The 27096-nt window shown below is 47.5% G+C and overlaps 1 protein-coding gene across 13 annotated transcripts in view; it reads right to left on the bottom strand.

Annotated features, from left to right (window-relative positions):
• The window catches only part of SOX5 (SRY-box transcription factor 5), a 909709-nt gene that overhangs the window by 368801 nt on the left and 513812 nt on the right, over positions 1-27096 (bottom strand). For all 13 annotated transcript variants that reach the window (XM_077340178.1, XM_077340177.1, XM_077340179.1 and 10 more), the window contains one exon: positions 19765-19996. In XM_077340178.1, the coding sequence (XP_077196293.1) occupies positions 19765-19995 (231 nt within the window). In that variant the 5' untranslated portion in view covers position 19996. The remainder of the gene's footprint in view (positions 1-19764; positions 19997-27096) is intronic.

Here is a 27096-nt window from a genome sequence, read left to right as displayed (position 1 = left end):
GTCGGTATTGTGGGAACATAAAATTAAAGAGGGGTTGTTACTACGCCCCCCATCTAGGCTCCACCCACGCGCCCTCTCCCAACAGCCTCAGCTTAGTTTAAATACAGCATGAACCTGGCTTTATATTAAGTCATCCAGTTGGCCTATTCAGGTCAGTAATGTCTATTCTGACAGGCAGTGGCTCTCCAGGGTCTCAAACAGAAGTCTTTCGCATCGACAGGAATTTGCTCCTTTTCACTGGAGATCCTGGGGATCGAACCTGGGACCATCTGCTCTATGATCCACCACGGAGACAAGCAACTGCAAGGATTTACACTGGAGCAACAACCCCCCTAATTTTCAATATATGCTGCAGATGTAGTCTGAAGTTGCAGAGACTGAAGAAGGAAAGTTATCTTGGGGTCACAGTGGATAGCTCAATTAAAATATTAATTCCAGGTGAGGCACTGAGTAAACCCCAGGTGGGGGACAATCAGGAAAAGAACTGAAAATGAAACAGTCATAATGTCCTCAGCTCTATGGTGTGGCCTCATTTGGGGGTACTGTGTACAGTTCTGGTGCATATCTTCCAAAGGATATCTTAGCAAAAGGTTGCTGCAGAGCTGGAAACAAGCGCAGAAGAGGACAGATAAGACAGTTAAAAGGTTGCAGCATATTTCCTATGAAGAAAGGTTGAAATGTCTGGGGATCTTAGCAAACGGGGGGGGGGGGGTACCAAGGAGGGCAAAATTGTGCCCGGGTTGGAGAAAGTGGGTGAGGATGTTGTTGATCCTCCCAATCCCATAATGCTAGATCCAATGAAGTAGATGACAAACCGCTTGAAGACTAAAAGGAAACTATTCAAGCAAACCGAGCCTTTGGGGAGGGTGGTATATAAATATAATAAATAAATATTAATATATAATAAATAGTAAATAAATGGTGGGATTTGCTGAAGTGATGGCCATGAGCACGGATGGCATTCGAAGGGGCTGTTCGGACATATGGGTAGAGGCTTGGTGTGTAGCAGTTAAGAGCATCAGCTTCGGATCTGGAGAATCAGGCTTGATTCCCCGCTCCTCTACACGCAGCCAGTTTAGTGACTTGGGCCAATCACAGCCATCTCTTAGATCTCCCCCAGCCCCACCCACCTCAGAGGGTGTCTGTTGTGGGGAGAGGAAGGGAAGGTGCTCTTAACCACAACACCACACTTCTGGAGAGACGTGAGGCCTGCTGGGTGACCTTGGGCCAGTCCCAGTTCTCTCAGACCTCTCTCGGCCCCACCTGACTCACAGGGTGACTATTGTGGGGAGATGATGGTGAGCCGCTTTGAGATTCCCCTGGGCATTAAACACTGGGTTAGGTAAAACCAGCTCTTCTTCTTCAACACCAATACTAGGAGGCAACATCAGGGAAAGGTCTTGCCCTCGATATCCCTCCTGATGAACCTTCAAGGCAGCTGGTTGACAACCAGTGTGCTGCTAGACTAGTCTGATCCAGCAGGTTCCCTGCAACGGGGATGACTAAGGCACGTTCATAACAGCATGAAGCTGATGAATTTTTCCTTTCAATGATAATGGTCCCCAGGGTGGAGCCAGGGAGAAAGAAGAAAATCCAAGCCAGGGCAGGACCCTAGTGAGTCAGTGGCAGAGACTGGTAGTACCTCGCAGGCAAGGGGAGGGACAAGGTGGAAGCCGATGAGTGAAGGGAACAGAGTAGGAAGAGCAGCCAGAGAAGTCGGCTAAGGTAGAACCTGCAGAATGGAGTCTACTCTCGCTGTTCACCTGGACACAACACAATTGTTGCTGGCCCCACCACTAAAATATCTCCTTAATGCTGGGAACTTAACCTACACAGGAGCCAGGCCATTTCCATGTTCTTCCACGATTCAAGATTCCTGTAGACCAATCGCCAGGGATAAATATTTGTATTATAATAAATACAGATCGATGCGATTGCCTTTCCTGAAGCCTGTCTCTGCCCCCAGCTGTGCCATGCATGCTCTCGTCCAACATGTTTGCACATCTTTTTAAAGGATAGTTTCAAACAGTGTTGTTCTGTGCAAACTTCCTATGGCTGCCTTGGGCTGCGAGAGCAGAAGTCTGTGTGATAAACTTACACAAGGGGCGGTTCTTCTATCTGTCTGTCATTACATTTAGAGGCCACCCCTATGGAACCTGTAGTCTCAGGGCAGTTTGCAGCCATTTGCGTAAATACAATCAAAAACAATTCAAATCAACCATTCAGATATCATTGGCTGGACCAGACGGTAGACATGGGTTTGCATGTAGCCCTGCACAGAGGACGGGGACTGCAGGAACTCTGTCGACCCCCATTTATGCTATTTGTTTGGAGCTGGCAAGACACGAGAACGCCGATGACAAAAGATCCCTCATTCATTTCAAAAGCAGTGACAATGTATATTAGCTCGTATGCATATATAGCATTCAACATGGTACCTTCTGGGGATAGTTAAATCTGAAGATTGGGGCCATGCTGAGAGAAGGGAGATTTTTTCCCCCTGTATTTTTAAAAAATTCAGCAAGGGAGCACTGCCTGTGCCTGAGCAGACCACACAACCTTTATTGTCTGGGCAGGACGGGGTGTGTGTGTGTCTCTCCCTGATGGATCTTTAAAAACCCCTGATTGCTCTGCACAACTCTGCTCTGCCTTCCCTCCCACAGCTGTTTCCTCTAGTGAAAACAGCATGGGAGTGAAGGAAGAAGCCCTTCCTTGCCCCTAGCAATTCTTAGAGCCACACTGAATAACATAGCAGGTGTTACGTTTGGGAGACGAGGGGTGGGGAGAGAGAAAGATAATGTTATAGTGGGATTCCTCCTCACCACATGTCCCTTGTGGGACCCCACTTATAAAAACACTTTCTATACAAATAAGATTACATAAACAAAATACCCACCCACCCACCCATCACCAACCCACCCACCCACCCATCACCAACCCACCCACCCATCACCAACCCACCCACCCACCCACCCACCCACCCATTCATCCATCCATCCATCCATCCATCCATCCATTTGTAACCCACCCCTTCTGGGCATGTCCACATAACCAGCTAGACAACTAGAACTGGAATACAAGAGATCTACAATTCAGTTTTCTTAAATCTTTTTTTTTTAATTAAGATAGTGCCAACCATGAGTTGGATTGTGGTCCTAGCGCTAGGGAAGACAGATGTTAAATCTTTGCCTCCCTCCCTGTACCTTCTCCCCTATTTTAAGGACTCCCCAACAGCTACATTATGCTGAGTAGAGACAAAATATTGAAACGGGAAAGAAGACTAACATGCTTGTGGTTTATCAAAAACGCTGGCCAACGTTCAAATATGCCATATGCCAAAAAGGGACAATGGAAGGAAACGAAGAAGCATGTGCAAAAGAGAAAGAAAAGAGAAGTCTCACCAAAATTAGATTAATGTTTTTCTGACACCACCGGCACCCCCCTCCTCTGAAAGTTGTCCAAACAAAAGTGTAATACCCTGCCGTGATTAATGGCACAAAAGCCCAATTAGCACCTAGCTCTTTTCACCTCTGTGTTAAAAGCAACCTCTTCCCCCTTCTTCATTTCATCCACCTACTTGTTCCTTGTGACAAAACAGCAAACCTTTCCCCAAAAGGCCTTTAGGGCCTTAATGGTGGAGGCAGAAGACAGAAACAGAGAGTGGGAGGGGTGTTCTCAGATCCCTGGTAGAGGCAAGGGTGCCCCCAAGGCTATTCCCAGTAACTGATCAGCTGGCTGCTTGGGGGGGGGGGCTTAATCAGGAGAAAGAAGGTCTAAGGCTTGTTCCCAGCATCGCACAAAAATGATATATTCACACCAGTGGCATCTGGGTGACAATCCGGTATTTGAGCAAAAACTCTATGGTAGAAGCTAGTTTTACCATTGAATTTATGCCCAAATACCAGAGTGACGCTCAGGCACTGCTGGCTTGATGACATCATTTCCTGTGTGGCACCAAGGACATTGCTAGGACTTTCTCTTCCTAAATCCCTGTCCGTCTCCCACTGGTTGCCAGAAGGGACCTGGCAAAACAGAGAGAGAAAGAGGGAGGGAGGGAGGAAGGGAGAGTCTTAAATACTCTCTTTCCTCTTGGCTGCAATTTCCACAGATGAAGAGGTCAGCCCTGTTTAACAGTGTGCTGCCATGTTAATTTAGTATGACAAGATAAAGCAGTAATCTCCCCTGGAAGAGCCTGTAAACCGCCTGGTATCCAGGGGCATGCTCCAGTCCATTTGTGCTGTATATCAATTCCTACAATTGCCTTGACAAAGTCCCCTGAGTTTCTGTCATGTAAATCTGTCTCCTTGTCCCCTCTCCCGCTCTCTCGCCCACTCAAATTGGCTTGCCGGTCAGACGGGAACAGATCCACTGGCTCTAAGCCCCGCGAATTTAGCATCTTCGGCCTAGCAACGCACATTCCCTCCCCGCCCCTCCCGAGAAGATGTTTAGGACTTTGATAATCCATTGATCCCGCTTCTCTATCGGCTTGTATTTTTTCAATCTGTCATGTTAAGTTGTCAGAAAGGGGGCGATTAGACCGATGTTTCATGTTTCCAGATTTGCGTTCCCGGGAATGCTAGTTTTTCAAAAGCCTTTCTTGCCAGGGTTTCTGGCGGAAGATTATCCCTAAGAAAGCTGATGTGAATATTATTACTGGCATAAACCTGGTAATAAAAACCGTAAAGTGTTTTAGGTAAAGACATTTGAGAGATATTCGGGGTTATAGACATAAGAGTTTAAAGCTGGATAGAATTTTGAACGTTTTTTTTTTTTTTTACAGCTGTCAGCTGTGCAGGGTCCCCCCCTCCCCTTCCCCAGCATGAAGATAAATAAAATAAAATAAAATCATGCAGAAAAAACAGTGGAGTATATCGCTATTGAGTTCAGCCTCCAAAGCAGCAATTTTGTCCAGGGGAACTGATCTCTTTAGTCTGGAGATGAGCTATCATTCCAGGGGATCCCAGCACCCCCCAGAGTAGCGATCCCCAAGCTGTGGGCTGCGGACCACATGTGGTCCGTCGACTAATTGGACGTGGGCCCCGAAGGACGCCTTCTCCCCCCCCCCAGCCCTTTACAACACACTTTGGGTGTCCTTGTCTCCCATCACTCCCAGATGGGACTATCTCGTTGCAGAGAAACAAGCTCAGGGTTCCCATTGATTTGTCATTGTCAGGAGTTAAAATTTCCATGAAAATAAAATGTTCCTTATGTTCATTGTTGTGGTGTGTCTGTATCTTATTTTGAAGGGATGTTTAAACATTACCATAGCAATCAGAGAGCGTTAGGGCAGTGGTTGAGAGTAGAGGAGTAAACTACCCCCTCCCCACCAGGCCTCAGTAAAATTGTCAAGCGTTGAGTGGTCCCCGGTGATAAAAAGGTTGGGGACCACTGCCCCAGAGGACTTGCATTCCTGTCCCTTTGATTTTTGGAGTTCCACATTTCTTCCTCTTGTTTCTAAAGGGGATCTGTTTGGGATCCCCCACTGCTCAACTTTTCTTCATAGTGCCATACAGCAGAGTGCTGATTGTCACAACATTTTATTCCTTATTAACATTTCCCTGATTCTGTATAACTAATTTGCATTGGGGGGAGGGCACTAGAAAAATGCATTTTAATGTAATATTAAAAGTAGCTGTATCAAAATCCTTTTCTGAATGGAATTCTGCGAAGTACCGGAGCAAATGCGTTTTATAGATGCATGCAGGTATTCCTGTGCATGTCCCCCTCCACAAAAAATTCCCCCCAAGAAGAGCCTCTATGTAATCATGCTTACAAACTTCACATATAATTTTCCCTGTAGTGATTTAATTCATTTATTTAGTTCAATGTTACCCTACATTTCTCCCCAATGGGGACTCAAAGTGCCTTGCATGAACCTCCCCTAAAAGTGTGTGACTGGCCCAAAAATATTCAGTAAGCTTCCACAAGTAGAGCAAAGATCTGAACCTTGGTCACCTAGTTCTTAATTAAGGAAAATATGATAAATTGCACAGGCTCTAATTTCCGCTTTAGAAATTTTCTTTGTGAATGAGTGGAATGCAGCAAAGAAGGAACTCCCACAACAATCTGTAATATGTAACCATAATAAAGCTGGTAAGGGGTGCTGGTAAGGGGTGCTGGGACTTTCCGCCTGACCACCAATCAGGTTGGCTGCCCTGGCTGCCCCATTCCTGATTGGTCATCCATCCAATGATCAGCCAACCAGGAAGTATGTCCCACCTCTGGTCTCATTCCCCTACAACTTCTTCCCTTTGAAGTTCCAGCCCAGTAAGTAGGAGCTGGGTGGGAGGGCAAAGGGCTTGGGACCATGGACCGGTAATGTGAGGGGGGAGGAGGGAAGGAGACACTGCCGGTGCTCCCACCACCCCGAACATCACCAATCGTGCTATTGCCAAGCCTTGGCCGAGCTGTCAAGGTTGCGGGAGAGGGAGCTAGTGCTCTCCCCACCACCAGCTTGGAAAGGCTTGCTGAGGCCCCTCCAGGTCTTTGCTGGCGCGTTGTATTCAGGGATACAACTTTTCTGTTAGTAAAAGAATGAAATGGGGAGTATTTGTTCTAGGGACACAAAGACACACTTCAGAGTCGTGTTTCTTCAGTTGGAACACTGGGCTACGACTATTCTGAAACCTGCCATGAGCCAGCTTGCCTGAGAGCGACAGGTAACAAATCGGATGGATGGATGGATGGATGGATAGATGGATAGATGGATAGATGGATAGATGGATAGATAGATAGGTAAAGGTAAAGGTAAAGGTATCCCCTGTGCAAGCACCGAGCCATGTCTGACCCTTGGGGTGACGCCCTCTAGCGTTTTCATGGCAGACTCAATACGGGGTGGTTTGCCAGTGCCTTCCCCAGTCATTACTGTTTACCCCCCAGCAAGCTGGGTCCTCATTTTACCGACCTCGGAAGGATGGAAGGCTGAGTCAACCTTGAGCCGGCTGCTGGGATTGAACTCCCAGCCTCATGGGCAAAGCTTTCAGACGGATGCCTTACCACTCTGCGCCACAAGAGGCTCTTGATAGATAGATAGATAGATAAAAATGTTGGTAGATTGGGTTCAAATCTTACCGGCCTGGTTTCTCAGCCTAACCTACTATTAGGGGCTGTTGTCAGAATAAAGTACTGAAGTCAGAAACATACCATCTGAGCTAGGGTTGTGTGCGGGTGCATCCCAATTGGCCGTTCCAGGCCGATTCGGATGCCGCCGCATACATCCCTAATCTGAACTCCTTGGAAGGAAGAGTGGATTAAAATTAAAAAATTGCGAGAATTAGATTGCCATGTAAGCTGTATGTGGAAACATCAAACATAAATAGTATTTTTTAAAAATTGATTTAATCCCTTAAATGTCAAATTATTTTTATGTCACATTAAAGGTCTCGACAAGACAAAACTGTTGTTTTTTTTTTCAAAATGCTGAAATCGTCTGAAAATTCAGCGGACATATCGGAATGTACAGCTGGAGTGTTAAACTTGCTGCCTCGTGTGGAGTCCGGTTCACGATCGGTGAAAAAGGGATATAAAGAACCCAGCTCCGCTCCTCCTCTACACCTATTCTATGCACTGTACTCAGAGTGGCAATGCAAAATAAATTAATTTGACATTACAGTATAATAGCCCCTTTGATGGAAAAAAGCAGCAGAAAATGTCTATGTACCAACTATGAGCCTTTCTCTACCAGGGTCTCATGAAACCATGGGGTTTCTTGATGGCCTTGGAAGGGTTTCCCAAATGGGTGGAAGTTAATTGTTTGCTTGTTTATATTTAAATTTGTTATAAATTATGACCACATATAGTCATGTCAACACTTCCCCCCTCCCAAAATGCTACTGATGGGCCTGGAGGGGCTGGGAAGGGGAGGGGGCCCCAGGTGGGCACAGCTCTGCATCCCAACCATATTCTGCACAATTGCACCACTTCTGAGGTTTCTCAAATCATCCACACAATGCTTCTTCCACACGATGCTTCTCCTTCATCCAGTGCATCTGACTTCAGAATCAGAACCACACAGAGTTGAAGAAGACCACAAAGCATCATCCCATCCAGCCACCCATCTTCTCAAAGACGTTAAAAAGTGCTTCTCCAATCTTCTCCTCTAAAAGCCCAAGGAAAGAGACTCCACCATCCTTGGAGGCAGATGATTCCATCTACAAACAGCCCTTACTGTCAACAAATGCTTTCTAATATTGAAGTGGAACTTCCTTTCCCATAATTTGAACCCATTGCTCCTTGTCCTTGTCTCTAAAACTGCAGTAAACAAGTTGGCCCCCTCTTCAACAGCTCTCCCTTTTATGTAGTTCAACACAGCTGTCCTCTCACTCCCTGCCCTCCTCTTCTCCAAGCAACACAGAACCAACTCTCTCAACCTCTTCTCTTAAGCATGGCTTCCAACTCCTTTTACATCCTAGTCGCCCTTCTTGGAGCATGTTCTGATTGTCAATATCCTTCTTGAACTGAATACAATATTCCAAAGGAAGTCTAACCAATGAAGAATAGAGAGTTATTACAGCTTCCATCTCATGACTTCTGGGGATGCGGACTGTGAGTTACACAGTCCGCAAGGCACAATTCCGTATATTAGCAAGGGGCTCATGGCTCAGAATAATAATAATAATAATAATAATAATAATAATAATAATAATAATAATAATAAGAAGAAGAAGAAGAAGAAGAAGAAGAAGAAGAAGAAGAAGAAGAAGAAGAGTTGGTTCTTATATGCCATTTTTCTCTACCCAAAGGAGGCTCAAAGCGGCTTCCAATCGCCTTCCCTTTCCTCTCCCCACAACAGACACCCTGAGAGGGAGGGGAGGCTGAGAGAACCCTGATATCACTGCTCGGTCAGAACAGCTTTATCAGTGCTGTGGCGAGCCCAAGATCACCCAGCTGGTTGCATGTGGCGAAGTGCAGAATCGAACCCAGCATGCCAGATTAGAAGTCCGTACTCCTAACCACTACACCAAACTGGCTCTCAGTGGAGAAGCATCTGCTTGGTATGCATAAAGTCCCAGGTCCAAGCTCTGACATCTCGTATTAAAAGGACCAGGCAGTAGGTGTTGAGGAAGGTGCCTGAGACCCTGAAGAACTGCTACCAGCCTGAGTAGACAATACCGACCTTAATAGACCAGTGGTCTGATTCACATGTAGTCACATGTTAAGTGTCTTCTCCTAAAATGCTCCTGGCTTAGTAACTGCGGCACGAAAAACTGGCTTCAGTCCCAGGATGTCTATTTACCTGTGTTCTGGACCACGCTTCTCGGAGAGGAGGAGAAGGAGGGTCCCTTACGCAGCCTCATCGGCGCCCAACGCACCTTCATTATATTTCAAAGAGCGGAGATTAATTATTAACGGGATTAGACTGTCGAATCATCAAAAGGGTATCATGTCGCCGGAGCAATGGCAACAATGAGGGGATGCAAAGCTTTTTTAATTGGCCCTTGTTCCAAATTATCAGCAAAGCGCTCCTTTTCCAACTTGCTCCTACAGCCTATCTGCAGCTTGCAAAGCGATAATCCTGTTTCCAGAGCTCTTTTCCCCTAAGGGCTGGCTTGAGTTTTTTTTTTTTTTCCAAAGCGCCAGGAACGGAGGCTGAAGCCATCCCCCCACCCCCCCTAAAAAATTCTCCTCCCAGGGATAATGATAGCATTGTTTCAAGATCTGTGGCAAAGTCATCCCCAGTTAATTTAGACACAAATGCCCGTCAATGGCTTTATCTTGTGATGTTCGCTTCACAGAGTTCACGGAGGTTGTCGGCCTTACTTAGCACAAGGGGATCCTTCATCTCCTCGCGTGCACGCCGCACTTCGCCGGCAACGAGAAACACGGCACTTAACTTTGTGGCGACGTCAAGGCAGGGAGGGGAGAAGGGAAGAGAACGGTTTTTGAAAAACTCTTAATTGGCTGCACGAAGCAAGTTCTTCTTCTTTCGCCCCCCACCCCTTTCATTTCCAGAGGGCTTCTGGTTAGCGTGGGAAAGGGGTTCTCCCTTGACATTCAGGAGGACGCCTCGGTGGGTGTTTCCCGCCACTTTAACTGGGACTTCAAGGAGAAGGACCATTCACGGTAAGTGATTCAATGGTCGATCCCTTGCTGAATGGCAAGGAGGCCATAGATGGTGCAGGTGTCAGAGTGGGGTGGGCGCATAATCTGAGCAGGACGTACGTGCGCAAATCAGGAGGGCTCACTCTTTTAATCCAGATCAGCCATTTTCAACCAGGGTTACTACTAATCCCAGGGCTACTCCAGGGACCACGGAGGGATTATTACGGATGGGGGGGGGATTTATCAGGGGGGTTACTGTAAACTGCCATGAGCCAGCTTGGTCTGGGAGTGGCAAAAAAATCACTGAATCATGGAATAATAGAGTTGGAAGGGACCTCCTGGGTCATCTAGTCCACCCCCCTGCACCATGCAGGACACTCACAACCCTCTCACATCCACTGTAACCTGCCACCCCCTTGAACCTTCACAGAATCAGCCTCTCCGTCAGAAGGCTATCCAACCTCTGTTTAAAAACTTCCAAAGATGGAGCACCCACCACCTCCCGAGAAAGTCTGTTCCACTGAGAAACCGTTCTAACTGTCAGGAACTTCTTCTGGATGTTTAGATTGAATTTCTTTTGAATTAATTTCATCCCATTGGTTCTGGTCCGTCCCTCTGGGGCAAGAGAGAACAACTCTGCTCCATCCTACCTAAATGCAGAACTATAATTTGTCCCTATTGAACTTCATTTTATTCAGTTTAGCCCACTTCTCGAGCCTATGAAGATCATCCTGTATTCTGTTGCTGTCTTCAGTTGTGTTTGCTACCCCTCCCAGTTTAGTATCACCTGAAAATTTAATATCTCCTCTAAACTCTCATCCAAATCATTTATAAATATGTTGAACAACACAGGCCCCAGGACAGATCCCTGGGGAACTCCACTTGTCACTCTTCTCCAAGAGGATGCTGAGCCATTAACAAGTACCCTCTGGGTACGATCTGTCAACCAGTTATTAATCCACCAGAGATAATCAGGATCCATACCACATTTTACCAACGATTAAACTATTTTAAAAAAACTAGCCTGGGGGAGAATCAGGAGGACAGAGTGGCTTTCTGCTCATCTTATGGTCTTCGGTGGCCTTGTTGAATTCATACGCAATGGAAAAGGAATTGGAGGGGAACAGGAATGGTTTAAGGATTTGCAGGGCCCAAAGGATAAGAGAGAGTTTAAAGGCTTAGCAAAGTACAAGGGAAGTGGGAGAAGCCATACTGGGAGCACAGGAAGTCTTAATCACTACATCATGCTCTTAAGCTCTGCACTGGTTGTCAATTGCTGTCCGGATCCGGTTCAAGGTTCTGGTTCTAACCTTCAAGGCTTTACGCAAGTTGGGACCCACATACCTGAGGGACCGACTATCGCCCTATGCCCCTCGCAGGGCCTTGCGCTCTGCGGGTGCAAACCTGTTGGTCGTTCCCGGCCCTAGGGAAGCACGCCTGGCCTCGACCAGGGCCAGGGCCTTTTCGGTCCTGGCCCCGACCTGGTGGAATGAGCTCCCGGGAGAGCTGCGGGCCCTGCGGGATCTTTCAACGTTCCGCAGGGCCTGCAAGACGGAGCTCTTCCGCCAGGTTTATGGTTGAGGCCGGGGCTGATAATAGATCTATGCCTCCCCCGGGGACTCGGGTTCTGGACCCGAAGCAAAACATCATCAGGACCTCTTCTCCACCCGCTAGTAGTGGGAGGGAGGGAGGGGAAGTTGAGCTGCCGTTCTTGCCATGCCGGCAATATTGGCAATGTTATTATTGTTTTTATGGGGTTTTAATGGGGATTTGTCATATTGTTACCCGCCATGAGCCGCAAGGGAGTGGCGGGCTATAAATCTAATAATAATAATAATAATAATAATAATAATAAATAATGGAGGAGCAATTCTAGATTCATGGACCTATCGCCATTTCCTCAAAGCAGGCCAAAACATCTCCAGATCCCCCACCTCCCCGCAAGGTTTCTCCGTGACTTTTGCCAGGCAGGAAAGGAGAAATCTGCCACACAATCAGCGATTGAAAGACTCTGACAGACTTCGAGGCCTACGTTTCCAGCTGGCTGGTTGCTACACAATGTTTCGGCTGCCCAAGTGAACCGGGCGTTTGCTCGTATTGACACGAGAGGCCCAAACACAAATATTTTCTGATATGAAGTCATGCGATTGTCTCCCTAGGTGCGCGCCTCCGTGGCCGAAAACAATGGGAAACGTAGGGTTCCCAGCACATTCATAAAACAAAAGTGTTTGCTTTTCAGGTGATTATTTTCTGCTTAACTGATTTCAAATGACTCTCTTAAAAGGAGCCAGGGCTTCATGCGGAGTCGTTCCTCAACAACAAGCAGCTCACCGACTCCACCCAGCCTCGCCAGGTGCCCTTGTGGACTCTGAACTTTCCAGTTACCCCGAGCATCGCGCTGCCAAGACCTGCCGAGGCTAGTCCGGGCCACTTCTCCGCATTGTTCCTTGGTCATGATCATCATTTTCTATAAAGGGCATTTAGGCAAACAATCCCAAAAGGCAGAGCCAAAGAGCTTGTATTGCAATCCCCTTCTGCCTATATTTTTCTGTAAAAATAATCTCAAATCACAACTCACAATGGGACGGTGGTTTGGGAGACAGCTCATTATGGACACAATAGTATTGGGGGAAGCTGTTCCCAAGGAGAGGAATGGGAAGGCGACTGTAAGCCGCTTTGAGCCTCCTTCGGGTAGGGAAAAGCGGCATATAAGAACCAACTCTTCTTCTTCTTCCAAATTTCAGCCTGGTGGAAGTAGGGTTGACAGCCTCTGCCTGGGGCCTTATTTAGGGTTACCAGATCTGGGTTGGGAAATACTTGGGAGACTTTTCAGGGTGGGGTTTGGGGAGGAGAAGGACCACTAGGGTGTAATGCCATCGAGTCCACTCTCTAACGCAGCCATTTTCACCTGGGAACTGATCTTGGTCATCGGAAGATGAACTGGAATAGCAGGAGACCATGTTGTGTCAGTTCTACCATGGACAACTCTCCAAACCACACGTGATCTCCAGATGGCAGATGGAATGCCTGAGAAAGCAGGGGGGAAGCAGTTGAAGTTGCTGAACCATGGCTGGAATGCTGAATGGCGATTCAGCCACCACTGATTCGACCCACTTAAATTGCAGGGACGGGTGTTTCAGATCAGATAAGGGCCGAAAAGTACCTGAATCAGCATTGATTTGGGTATTTTCCTGCTTATCCTAAGGAAATTGCCCACCCCTAGTCGCAACAGACAAGCCACTCTTGCCCCCCCCTTGACATGATCATGGCCTTATGATTGATGGATGGATTGCATAGCATCTGCAAAGCCCAGAGACCCTAGGTTTGTTTGGCTGTCAGGCAAGAGGTGGTTTGCTACTGCCTGGCCCCTCATCATGACCTTGGTATTCCTTAGAGGTCAATCTTCCAAGTGCTTGCCAGGGCCAACCCTGCTTAGCTTCCAAAATCTGATGGCATTGGGCTTTCACTGGCAATTGAGGTCAGGTCATGGACGTGGCCTACCACACTAAGCTGTTTTAGGGCTTGCTGGGATCACAGCTGAAGTTCTTTGATTGCTCTAGCTAGCTGTATATTATTGTGATGACCACACATGGGGCGAAAGACGAGAATGTCATGGACGTCGTGAAGCGATGATGACAGTTCTTGGAACCCAACAGGTAGACATGATGATAACTTCTGGCCTTCCCACCATACTCAACCCATTCATTTAATTCTTGAGCTCCACCACAATAGACACAAATGAAACAGAAGAAGGACCAAACCTACACTCAATATCACGGCAAACACCAAGCACACAGAGAACCCTTAAAATCTAACTATAAACTAAAGCATCAGATGTAGCAAACCTAGCATCTGGTTGAAACTTCAGAGAGCTGCTACCAGTCATAAGAGACAATGCTGGGTTAAATGGACTTCCTATACATATGAGAAGGCAGCTTGATGCGTTCATGGGAGAAACCATTGTCACTGAGAGGTGGAGAACACATAGGGGCAGAGTCCATCCTTTGCAAGTAGAGAAGTCTCAGGTTCAAGCTTGGCCTCACCATGGAAAGGTCTCAAGTAGGGGTGTCGACATCCAAATGGTGGATAGGGATCTCTCACCATGACAACAGATCTCGAGACTACAAGGGACAGGTTCATGGAGAAAATGGCTGCTTGATTCCCTGCCAAAGTCACTCCCTTCTGCCAACCCCACCTTCTGCGGGCTCCTTCACCGAATCTCCAGGAGCTTCCCAATCAGAGTTGGCAACCCTGTCCTCAAGAGCAAGGATAGGAAAGACCCTGGAGCAAGGATTCCAAACCAGGGTCCCAGAGGATCCTGGGGTTATGCAAGAGCTCCCCAAAGGTTACACAGCCTTTCCCAGAAGTTCGGATGGCTGCTGGCATCACTAGATAAATAAAATAAATCAATAAGATATCACTGGAGCATGTTTCTCCTATTGTTCTACAGGCCTAGTCTATTTCTCCACAAGGGAAGTGGTAGATGATTCATTGATTGGTTCATTCCTGCATTCTTACTTCCATGCCCACTTCTCTGGAGGGGACTGTCACCACTTCCGGAGTTACTCAAAGTCTGAAAAATATTTCAGGGGTTCCTCCATGGCCAAAAGTTTGAAAAAGGGTTGTTGCCACTTAGTAGAGACGGTACCAAGGTAGACGACTCAAGCGAGATCCTTAGAGTAAGGCAGCTTAACTGTACCACGATATATTTCTGGTAAGGGATTGAAGGAGGAGCTGGTCTCATGGCTTAAGTGCCACTCAGTGCTTAACACCAACTCAGGGCAGCTATCCTGCCCCTGAGTGCCTCCTCCTCCAACCGGCTTCCCTGTCTGTTCAGCAGCCAGCCAATCAACTTCCATCCCTGACCACCCCCCCCCCCTTCTCCTTCCACTTCCCTCAGAGGCTGCAGATCCCTGCTGCATGAGAACTGCCCCTGCCGGTGAGTTCCCTTCCTGTGGGCCTCCAGCCTGCAGCCTTTCCCGGTCCTGGGGGGAGGATAGGCCATCTACAGAGTTCTTCCACCCCATCCACTCCCAATCTAGCGCCTGTTGTATTCCTGAACGCAACGGGCTTTGTCCCTAGTCTGTACTATAATAACATGGAAGTGTACTATATAATTTCTGCGCTCTCTTGATTGTACCTGGATTGTCTTGTTTATTCAGATGGCCCTGGGGGTAATTTTGTAAAACAATGCAAGTGTAAAGACTGAAAGAGAAGGGGGGGGGGACTATCAGCTCCAGCTTACAAACCTGAAATTATATTTATGGAAACAGCTTTGAAGTGCAATGTTGGGGGATGACATTTAGCACCTAATGTTTGCAGCAAAGTAATTCCATCATAAGATAAATATCAATTTCGACTGGAACGGCGGGCGAGGAAAGACATTCAAACAAGACAATGGAAAAACTTTCCGTCACCCTTTCTTTTAACCGAACCGGCTTTGTTCGGGGAAGCCTGTCCACGGCTCCTGGAAAACAACGGCTTCAAGCTAAAACCCAGAAGCTCTGTGTGTGTGTGTGTGTGTGTGTGTGTGTGTGTGTGTGCGCGTGTGCACAGAAGCGCATAATTATGCAACGTGCTAACTATGCCGTATTGCCACGCCGCGCATATGGCATCGAAGCGAGCCATATCTGAATCTTTCGCAAATCTCTTTGCCGAGCTCTTTAAAACGGCGCACATTCCACCTCGTTCAAAAGTAATTACACTTTTGTCTAGGGTGTAGGAGACGGCTCTCCCCAAACAATGAAAAATTCTCATTATTAGAGCTGGCACAATAACCACGCTGGTGTTCACAACACTCGGCATTGTCCCGCCACCATTAGAAAAAGAGGGGAGGGGGGACGATCCTAAGCTGGAGGCACAAAAGGTATGCGGGAAATCTGCAATCCTCCCCCACAATGGCTCTTTATGGGAAATAAAGCTCTATTATGGCACACGGAGCTGGTGCAGCATAGGGGAGCTAAACCGCTGAGCTGTAAGCCTGGAAGGCTCCGGTGTGAAACGGGAAAGGGCCGTCAAGTCGCAGCTGGGACTTGTGGTGACCCCACAGGGTTTCCAAGGTGACGCTTGCCATTGCCTCCCATTGTGTAGCAATCCGGGACTTTTCCAGGGGTCTCTCATCCAAGTACTAACCAGGGCTGACCCTACTAAGCTTTGATGCAAGAATTCCCATGCAGGGGTCCGTGGGAGCTCAGGAGGAGGTGGTGGTGTTGAGGGCAAGAGCAGCGACCTTTAATCTGGAGAACTGGGTTCGATTCCCCACTCCTTCACATGAAGCCAGCTGGGTGACCTTGAGCCAGGCACAGTTCTCTCAGAACTCTCTGCCCCACCTACTTCACAGGTAGGAAGAGGAAGGGACGGTGATTGTAAGCCACATTGAGATTCCTTTGAGTAGTAAAAAGCAGGGTACAAAAAACTTGCTCTTCTTCATGCCTGCATCCTGGTTGCAGGTCTTCTGGGGTCATCGGGGTGCCCCCTGTGGGAAACAAGATATATTAATTAGATCATTATTGTGAACCGGCTGGGCTATTCTCACTGGATGTACCTGGCCTTCACCTTAGACAGCCCTTTCCAGCCCTCGCTGTGGCCCAGAAGAAGAAGAGTTGGTTCTTCTATGCCGCTTTTCTCTACCCGAAGGAGGCTCAAAGCAGCTTACATTCACCTTCCCTTTCCTCTCTCCACAACAGACACCCTGTGGGGTGGGTGAGGCTGAGAGAGCCCTGATATTACTGAAGAAGAAGAAGAGTTGGTTCTTATATGCCGCTTTTCTCTATCCAAAAGAGTCTCAAAGCAGCTTACAGTCGCCTTCCCATTCCTCTCCCCACAACAGACACCCTGTGGGGGGGGGGGGTGAGGCTGAGAGAGCCCTGATATCACTGCTCGGTCAGAACAGCTTTATCAGTGCCGGGGCGAGCCCAAGGTCACCCAGCTGGCTGCATGTGGGGGAGCGCAGAATCGAACCTGGCATGCCAGATTAGAAGTCCACACTCCTAACCACCACACCAAAGTGGCTCACACACCGTGAGGCCAACATTCTAGCGATGCGCACGTGAGTTTATCGGTGCTGTGCGATCTCTTTCGTTATTAGATAAATCAATGCACATATGCGTTCCCTCACACACCCTTTAGCCACCTGGCAGGTTATTCTTCTCAAAAGGCACTTCACCCAGGAAAGAAGATTAAGAGACATTACATATGGCTCTGAAGTGGCAACCGCTGCGGTTTAACCCGTTACGCCATACGCCCCGAACAGAGGGGAGCTCTACCCTCTAAAATGCCTCAACAGCCTTTTGTGTCATAAGTGCTCATGAACCCCCCCCCCCACACACACACACAGAGAAAAGGTTTAAAATAAGCTACACAGTTGTTGTTTTGTGAGACCACCAGATTTAGGAACCGGGGAGTTCGTAAAACGGCGACAGGAAACACGCCGATACACATTTCGTACCGGAGGCTTAAGCCGGTGTCGAAAAATATCCCCAAAATCGTAATAAGAAGGGCGGACCTACACGTTCCATTGCAAAATAGCTCTGTCAGCCATCTTTTGGGCTCCGTACAGAAAGCATTCACACCTAGGCTCAAAGAGTAAGGGGGAGACTCAGAGAGGCTTTTAGCAGTCCAGATCAAAAAGACAAAAACAAAACGTACTTGGTGAGGTTGTTTGATTCCGATGTAGCAGGCGGGGATTTGTCAGGTGTAGCTTAACCAGTACAGAGAGGCTTGCACTTTTCCCCCACTTCTGCCTGTCAGTCAACACACAAAGCTTCATGCTGAGGGGAGGTGGGATTAAAAATCCCAAGGTGAGAATTTTTAACATCAGTTGCACTCCCATCCCCAAACGCACGTCATTACAGCACATCTTACTCCCTGGGTGTGGATCCGTACCGAAAAGTGTTTTGTTTATTTTCAGAGAAGAAGAAGACAAATGCTCACTTTTCACAAGCTTTTTTTTTCCAGCCACTCATTTAATCATCAGATAATAAAGTTTATAAATTTGGTCGCCCACTATTAAGTTTCCACGCACTTTGGATAATGCCCTCTCAATGTGCTTTTGCAGCTGCATTTATCCGTGCAAAACAGGAAAGGCTACTTTGGGAATGCATTGACAGGGCATTATCCAGCCTGCACAGAATGAACCCCGTGTTCCAACCAGTGCAATGGGAGAACCAAGGAAAAACAGGCTGTGGTCAAATGGCTCATCGCTACGGGAAGCAAAAGAGGAGAAATCGAGGACGCGGTTCTCAATTTGTCAGAAAGCAACCCTGATCTTGAAGAAAGTGGTTGGAGAAAGGGCGGAAGCCTGTTCAGCATCTTGTTTTGTGTGGGGCTACCTCAGGTCGCAGCGTGGGACGTTGGAATAGGTGCGGCTGCGGCGGGCGGCGGCGACGGCAAGTCTAGGGTGTCTTGCGGCAGCAGGTGGTGGCGCGGGCCACTCCTGGTGGCGCAGGCCAGCGGCAAGGAGTCAGGTTGGTGGTGGGGCTGATGGGCTGCCATTTTATGGGAGCGGGTGGCGGTATGCGTCCGATGGTCACAGTCCCCGGGGTGGGAAAGGAGCAAGGATGCCGCGTCTTTGACGCGGCATCCCTGCTCCTTTCCCTAGGGTGAGGGGAGGGCGCCATGAGGACTCACAGAGTTGTAAGGCGGCTTGTCCTTCGGCGCAGTGAGTCCTCTGGCAGCTGGGCAAGGCCAGGGCAAGCCGGCAATGGGGAGCCACGCGCGGCTTGTCCCTGGATGGACAGTCGGAGGGCCCAATCAGGAGCCGCTTCGCGGCTCCTGATTGGGCCCTCCGAGTTTTTATACCGGACAGGTCCCGCCCTAACTCCTTCCCAACAGCCCTTACTCAGTTATTTAGTCTGCGGTGCACTGCGCCGCGGGATGGTTTAAAGATAGTTAAAACTACAACTAGGGATGACATAGCTGAGAGTTCACAGAATCTCACTTGGGCCAATCACTTTCTCGAACCATGAACTACCTCATAGGGGTGTTGTGAAAATAAAACAGAGGAGGCTAGATTCCAATCCGCTGCCTGACCCCCTTGGAAGAAGAGTGGGGGGGGGGAAACAACTTTGCAAGATGATTTCTGCAGAGCAGACTATATAAGTAGAAGATCAGCTGTTTTTTTATGAATTGATTTTTACTACTTAAAGAGTCTCATAGCATGGTACAATCGCCTACCCTTCCTCTTTCCACAAAAGACACCCTGTGAGGTAGGTGAGGCTGAGAGAACTCTAGGAGAACTTTGACTGGCCCAAGCCCTCCCCCCAGCTGGCTGCATGTGAAGGAGTGGGATTCCCCACTCTCCCTCCAAACTAGGGATCCTCAGGCCCCAACTGATGAGTGACAATCCTACTCCAATAGCGGTCTTCTAATGTTCTGAGATATCTGTGGATTACTGCAGTATGGTGCTTGGCAACACACACATTATGTTATACCGAGGTGGAAGTGAACCTCACCAAACTTCACACTAAAATGTAGAGTTAGGCTTCTGGCCTGACCAGGTAGTCTATCTATGTATGTATTTTTAGCCCATAGTTCACAGTTGCAAGGAGGTTTAGCAGAAGAAAAACACTGCAGTTAGGTCAACGATTTCCCATCACTTCAACGTAGTCCATATGTGCATGATGGCCACCCGATGCATTGCCCAAAAGGAGAGGTCTTTAGGAGAGCCAAGCTATGGCAGAGGCAGAAAGAAGGAGGACAAGAGTGCCTGCAGGAGCAACTTACCAAAGTATTCTGCTGAGAGGTGGGGGTTCTATGGCCACAAGTCTCTTGCGTCAGCAGGGAAACGGGCTGAAATTCCTCGGAGTGAGCCTTGTTGGGGAAACTCACATGCAAAGGGAGGTGAAAGGCCTGAAGCCCGTCACTCTCCTCTTCTTCCACTTTCTGTCTGCCCGTCACCATGGCTACCTCTCCATCTGCTTCCCCATACGGAGAGGCTGGTCGCTTGGAAGACATCCTGGAAGGAACAAAAGAGGAGGGAAATAATGAAACCTCCACATAAATCCTTAATGCCGTCATTGTGTGGTTAGGGGCCATTGTAACAGAAATGCCTTTTTTTTTCTTCTTGTGCCGGCGGAGAGCAGGAAGCCGTCCAAATACCACTGCAAAGCATACACAATCAGGAACAATGGCCAAGCAGGTAGCTGCAGAACAGTGCCTGTTTGTTGTAAGAATAATACGCTAATATAACTCTCTCTTGTATTCCAGCTTCTTAAACACATTCATGGGGGGGAAAAAAGAAAAAGGGGGGGAAATTACCTAAGAGCACGACATAATGAAACACAATTCCATTTTATTTTAGAGAGAGGGGGAAAAAAATAGTGGGTTCTCTTGAATACTTTGCAAAAGCTCGCGAGGGAACGAACATCCACCCTGAGAGCACCACTGTTCTCTTGCCCCTTTTCTTCCCCTTTCGAAAACAGCACATTTTCAGCAATCGCGTGAAAAGGGGAGAAAAAAACCCACACGCACACGCAAGCTGTCAAAGCTTAAACTTTTGTGCGATGGAAAAGTCGCGGCCACATTGTTTGCAGGGCTGTGGGCAAATATGCCCTCTGTGTAAAATGTTCAGAAATCTTCCCCTACAGCCCCCAAAGAGCATTATGGCAAAGCTGCCAAAATCTGCTCAGGGCCCATGGCTTCAAAGAGATAAAACTGGTGTTGACCAGGCCCTTTCAAGCCCTGGCATGGTGGAATGCTCTGCCTGGAGAGACCAGGGCCCTCCTGGACCTTAAACAACTCCAGAGGGCCAAAAAATGGAGCTGCTCTTCCAGGCCTAAGGTTGAGGCCAGGAAATCATCTCTTGGGTTACTCCATCAGCAGTCAGAAAACCCCAACAACCTCTGCTCAGCCTTCATAAGGTAACTCGATAAGAGGAGGTAGTTTCTAAGAAAAGCCAGTATGGTGTAGTGGCTAAGAACAGTGGCCCCTAATCTGGAGAACCCGGTTTGATTTCCAAGAATGTCATTAGGATACAAAGCCATTGTGTCCACCTTCCAAAGTGGCCATTCTGCCTCACGTGCAAGTTCAGATAGGGCTGGGCTACCCAGAGTCATCTGGTCAGGGCACAAGTGGATATCCCTGGGTTCTTCAGGGCTATACTATATGGACAATTACTAGCTACTAAGCATGTGCACACACACCCCCCCAATCGAACCATTTCGGATTTGGCCTGAAGCTATTCAGTTCGAATCCGAATCGCACAAATGGCCCTTCACTTTTTGGAGCTTGGCCAAATCCCCCCCAAATTGGGTTTTTTCTCTCTGTGTGCACATGCTCCCCCTTCCCAGGCTTGAAGTGTGGATAACTCTCAAGGGAACAGCAGTTCCCCATCAAGATAGGATGGCCAACAATGTGCTTAGTCAGTCCTGATTTTGTTCCCCACAAAAGCGTCAGGGAGTTTGATTGCTTAAGGAGCTGCCTGGCCACAAAACACAGCTGCCTGCCTTTGTATTTATTCACCGGAAATATTTATCCGCCCCCTTTCTCCCACACAGAACTCTCGGCCAGGCTTTCTCACCCAGGGGTTTGTGAAACCCTGGGGTTTCTTGGAGGTCCTGGAATGGGCGGAAGTTAATTTTTAATATATTTTTGAAAACTGTTAAACGTTTCTGGTGATATGACCATATATGGTCATGTTGACCCGCCTGCCCACCCCCAAAATGGCCAGTGATTAGCCTGGAGGTGGTGGGAAGGGGAGAGGCCCCAGGTGGGCGTGTCCACAGCTCTGCTTCCCGGTCATATTCTGCACGATTGTGCCATTTCTTGGGTTTCTTGAAGTCTTAAGAATGAGAGAGGCTGCTCTAGGCAGCTTCCCATAAACATAAAATACATTGACAAAATAATTTGATGGGTCATGGATGTGGTTTAATAGTCAAAACTGAGATGACTCCTGTTGGGTCAGACCAACGGGCTGCCTAGAATAGCAACTTATTTCACACAGTAATTGGCCTGAAGATCTCCAACTATCACAACTCACCTACGAACAACATAGATAAGATGGGGGGCTCATCTGGGCATGGATTTGGGGTTACTGTGGGTGGGCAGATAGTTGTGAATTTCCTGCATTCTGCAGGGAGTTGCCCTAGATCAGGGGTAGTCAACCTGTGGTCCTCCAGATGTTTATGGACTACAATTCCCATGAGCAAATGTTGGCAGGGGCTCATGGGAATTGTAGACTATGGACATCTGGAGGACCACAGGTTGACTACCCCAGCCCTAGATGACCCTACAATTCGATGATCCTGTGGAGAAAATGGCTGCTCTGGAGGTTGACCCTTATGGCATCTTCCCCTGCTGAAGATCTCACCTCCCCAAACCTCACACTACCAAGCCTCCCCCCTCCCCCCCCCCAAATATCTTCAAACATTTCCCAACACAGAATGGGCAACCCTTCCTCAGAGGTTCACTGCCTCTAATATGGCAGCCTCCTTCGGTCACCACAGCCAGGAGCCATTGATAGACCACTCCTCCATGAATCTGTCTATGATTTGGATCCAGGAACCTGTCAATGAAATGAACACAGGACATGGGCCCGGTTAGTCTCCGTGTCAGGGTTACGTGGCCGTCTTTCTCAGTGGAGGGTTTCCTTCATAAATCCTTGGGCCTCAGAACAGAATTCCAACCCCAAGATGCCCTGCTGCTTTTCTCTTGGTTCCTTCTCCCCAGGACAGTTTGATTGGCAATTCCTCATCTTAAGGAAGGTGCGGAGCGGCCCGCGTTCAGGGGGTGCTGTCATTCCCCGCACAGCCCCCCTGAAATCCCCACTCGAGGGCTTAGACCATAAAATGATGATACTCTAATCTCGTTACAGCCAGAGGGGGAAAAAATATTTCAGAAATATTTCAAAAAAATCCACAAAGACACTTACAAGGGTGGGGGAAGATGGGAGCTTATCCGTGTCTCTAAAAGTGACAAACATGGTCTTGTCAGGAGGAAAAGAAAGAGCGGGAGAGAAAAGACCAAGGGTTCTACTTGGTAAGTTGTTGGGGAATTAATTAAGGGATTCATCAATCATTATCCAGTTAACACCCCATCTATATGTATATGCAGCTGAAATCCCATCAACCTTACAGCAGTCCACTGGTTCGCAACTCAGGAAGTCCTTCTCTTCTGACTATTTATAAATGACTTGGTATAATCTAGCATTAAGACCTGTTATTATACAGCGACATTAAAAAATACCCCCCCCTACATACACACACATATGCACACAGAGGCCTGCCTATTTATAGATAATTATAGCGGGTACACTTACGAGGGGGGGAAGGAAAAAATCCCAATAGAAATATAGACAGCATTTTCCTTCAAACTCTAGCTTTGCCTTTTTGACAGTTTTGAATCTGTAGGATGTAACAAGATGAGCAAAACTGTACATCTTAAAAAAAAACAACTACATCTTTAAAAAAAACCCAACACTTTCTCTCTCTCATATTTTTACCTTCCTCTCTGTAACAGCAGATCGTTAGTTTCTCAAGGAACAATGATGCCCAGATTATAGCCAACTCTCTGGCTTTGAAATCAGGGAGAAAAATAATCGACTACTGAGTTCCAGCAGCTGTTTAACAGTAAATCTTTTTAAATTCTAACTTGTCAAGATCCAGGGCCCGGTTTATTCACAGGACCTGTCCCTCCAAAAAAAGGGTAGAGAGAAAGACATTTCCACCTCCCTCTCTGATAACTAACAGAACTTGAAACTACCCAATCAAACCTAAAAAGGGTCCAGAGATATTAGACAGGATGACAAAGTGGAACCTCGGTATTCAGAGGTTGTATGCCCCTGGAAGCTAGTTGCAGGGAAATGGGTTTTTGTGAGCTGGACATCTGGTTGATGATGCTGGACTATATCTATGATTGGTAGTTCTCTATGCAAGGGTATCCTCAGCACACATTACTGATGGCGAAGAAGATGGTTTTTATACCCCGCTTTTCACTACCCGGAGGTAAGTAGTTTACAATCGCGTTCCTTCCTCTCCCAGGGAGGTATGTGGGGCTGAGAAAGCTCAGTCAAAAGTGATCTGCAAGAACAGCTCTGTGACTAGCCCAAGGACACCCAGCTGGCTGGATGTGGAGGAGTGGGGAATCAAACCCAGCTCTTGAGATTAGAATAGTGCCCATCTTTGATTATTTTAGCCAGATCCATGGAAGGGGGCTAGCTATTGGCCAGCAGCTATTGGCCAGCTCAGCAAAATAGAGCCTCCACAGTTAGAGGCTGGGTAAAAGATACTAGGAGGATCTTGGTGCAATTCTCCAATGCAAGTCTTGGATGTTTTTTTATGCATTTTGATTCCCGCATGAAACTTCTACAACAGGCTTTCTCATCTAGGGTTTAGTGCAGCCTTCTTCAACTATTTGACCATTGAGAAACCCCTGAAACATTCTTCAGGCTTCCAGAAACCCCAGAAATGGTGCCATCATACAGAATATGGTTGGGAAGCTTAGCTGCATACGTGCCCACCCAGCACCCCTCTCCTTCCCATCTCCTACAGACCCATCATTGGCCATTCTGGGAGGGGAGGGCAGGTCAACATGTGTGGTCATATCACCAGTGAAATGTTTAACAAAGTTTAAAAGTCATGGTCAACATGTACAAACATGTACTTTTCCTATAGAGTGGGAGAGGCCAAATTGTGGCTCTCCAGATCTCCATGGACTACAATTTCCATGAGCCCCTGCCAGCATGCATCTGGAGAGTCACAGTATGGCCACTCATGTTTATGGAAGAAGGCTGCAAGATATTAAGTGAAAGACAGCTTGGGGGGGGGGGACATGAGAGTGATTTATAAAATTATGCATAGAGTGGGGAAGGTGGATAGAACTACCCCCCGCCAACCTCTTACACAGTCCAGGCTAGCCTGATCTTAGGGCTGCCAGATGTGGGTTGGGAAATACCTGGAGGCCGAGCTGCAAAACCAGGCAATCCCTACCTGATCTTGTTACATCTTGGTAGCTAAGTATGGTCAGCCCTGGTTAATATTGGGATGAAAGACAACCACGGAATACCAGGGTGGCTATGCAGAGACAGGCAATGACTCTTGCCTTGAAAACCTTATGGGGTTGTCAAGGTCAGCTGAGACTTGACAGGAAATGGACATAATGCTAGAACTGAAGGTCACCCAACGAAGATGGGTGATAGATTCCAGAATGGACAAATGGAGATCCTTATTTACTGGGTGGACAATTAAGTTGTAGAATTCACTGTCATCTGGTAGTATAGATGGCTTTACAACAGGATTAGACAGATTTATAGGGGAAAGCACCATTGGTGGACTTTAGGCATGGTGTTAAAAGAGAATTGTGGGGATGGGACTCAATGGTGGAACATCTGCTTGGCATTCCGAAGGTCCTGGGTTCAATGACAGGCATGTCTGGTTAGAAGGACAGAGCAAGCTGTCCAAGACTCTGGAGAGCTGCTGCCAGTTAGAGTAGCTGATCGACCAAGAAGATGGACCCAGTTGAGAAGCTGATGGACCAAGAGTCCAATGCAGTATAAGGCGGCTTCATGTCTGAACCTCCATAATCAGTCAACAAACTCTGAATACCAGGACTGGAAAAGGCCTTTTGCAGCTTTGACCTGTTAGCTTTTTAGGGCAATTCCTGGGCTGCTGTACGAAACTAATTTCTGGAGAAGATGGATCACTGTCAGATCTACCAGACTTCTTGCATACTTATGCTGACCCATACCAAGTTAGAAAACAGATGAATGGATGCTCTTGCACAAAATGAAAAGTTGGCCTCTCTGGGGGGGGGGGGAATCACAGGTGGCATGGTATCCCACAATGGTATCTAGCATATCTGAAGGACCAACCCTCTGAATATGTCCCTTGAATATGTCCCTTGCTGGTGATCCCTGGCCCCCAAAAAGTATAACTGGCCACAATCAGAGCCAGGTGGAATGAGCTGCCAGCAGAGATCTGGGACCTATCAGAGCTGTTAAAAGTTTTGAAGGGCCTACAAAATGCCTCTCCTCCTCCAGGTGTATGATTGAGGCCAAGATAGGGCACACAGTAGCATCAAAACATGCCTTCCTCCCCTCCCCTCTACCTTCCCATCACAACCACAGGACTCTGGATAGTCGGACCCCAAACTCAATCTTGTAATTATGTTTAGTGGGATAGTCGGAGCATTCATATTTTAAATTGAAATTATTTTATTTACTTCTTGTTTTACTGCTTTAAACAAGGGATGGATTATTATTATTATTATTATTATTATTATTATTATTATTATTAGAAGAAGAAGAAGAAGAAGAAGAAGAAGAAGAAGAAGAGTTGCTTCTTATATGTCGCTTTTCCCTACCCGAAGGAGGCTCAAAGCGGCTTACAGTCGCCTTCCCTTTCCTCTCCCCACAACAGACACCCTGTGAGGGAGGTGAGGCTGAGAGAGCCCTGAGATCACTGAAGAAGAAGAAGAGTTGGTTCTTATATGCCGCTTTTCTCTACCCGAAGGAGTCTCAAAGCGGTTTACATTCACCTTCCCTTTCCTCTCCCCACAACAGACACCCTGTGAGGTGGGTGAGGCTGAGAGAGCCCTGATATCACTGCTCGGTCAGAACAGTTTTATCAGTGCCGTGGTGAGCCCAAGGTCACCCAGCTGGTTGCATGTGGGGGAGCGCAGAATCGAACCCGGCATGCCAGATTAGAAGTCCGCACTCCTAACCACTACCATACTGGCTCTCTATTAATATGTTGTCAGCCGCCCTGAAACTTCTGCAAGGGAGAAGCGGCCTACAAATCAGCCAATCAATCAATCAATCAATCAATCAATCAATCAATCAATCAATCAAATGAGGCTGCAGCACCAAAAATGTAATGGCTGGGAAAAGTTTTAGACTTCCCAAATAGTATTTTAGTTCCTTAAAAAAGAAGAGGGGGTAATTCTGATTTTCTAATCATTAAAAAACGAGACTGGGAAAAAATAAATAAAACAACACCCTGAGTTTCCGCTGTCAATCATTTCAAGACATAATAATCTGTTAATTATTAGTTTCTCGGAACACATCAATCATGCGCCCTTTCTTGAATGCGTGCATGTTATTCAAAGAAGTGGGAGAAAGTA

Source organism: Paroedura picta, chromosome 5 (genome assembly GCF_049243985.1).
Source record: "Paroedura picta isolate Pp20150507F chromosome 5, Ppicta_v3.0, whole genome shotgun sequence".
NCBI lineage: Eukaryota > Metazoa > Chordata > Lepidosauria > Squamata > Gekkonidae > Paroedura > Paroedura picta.
The sequence above is the reverse complement of the archived record's forward strand: the minus strand, read 5'-3'. Positions and strand labels throughout refer to the sequence as shown.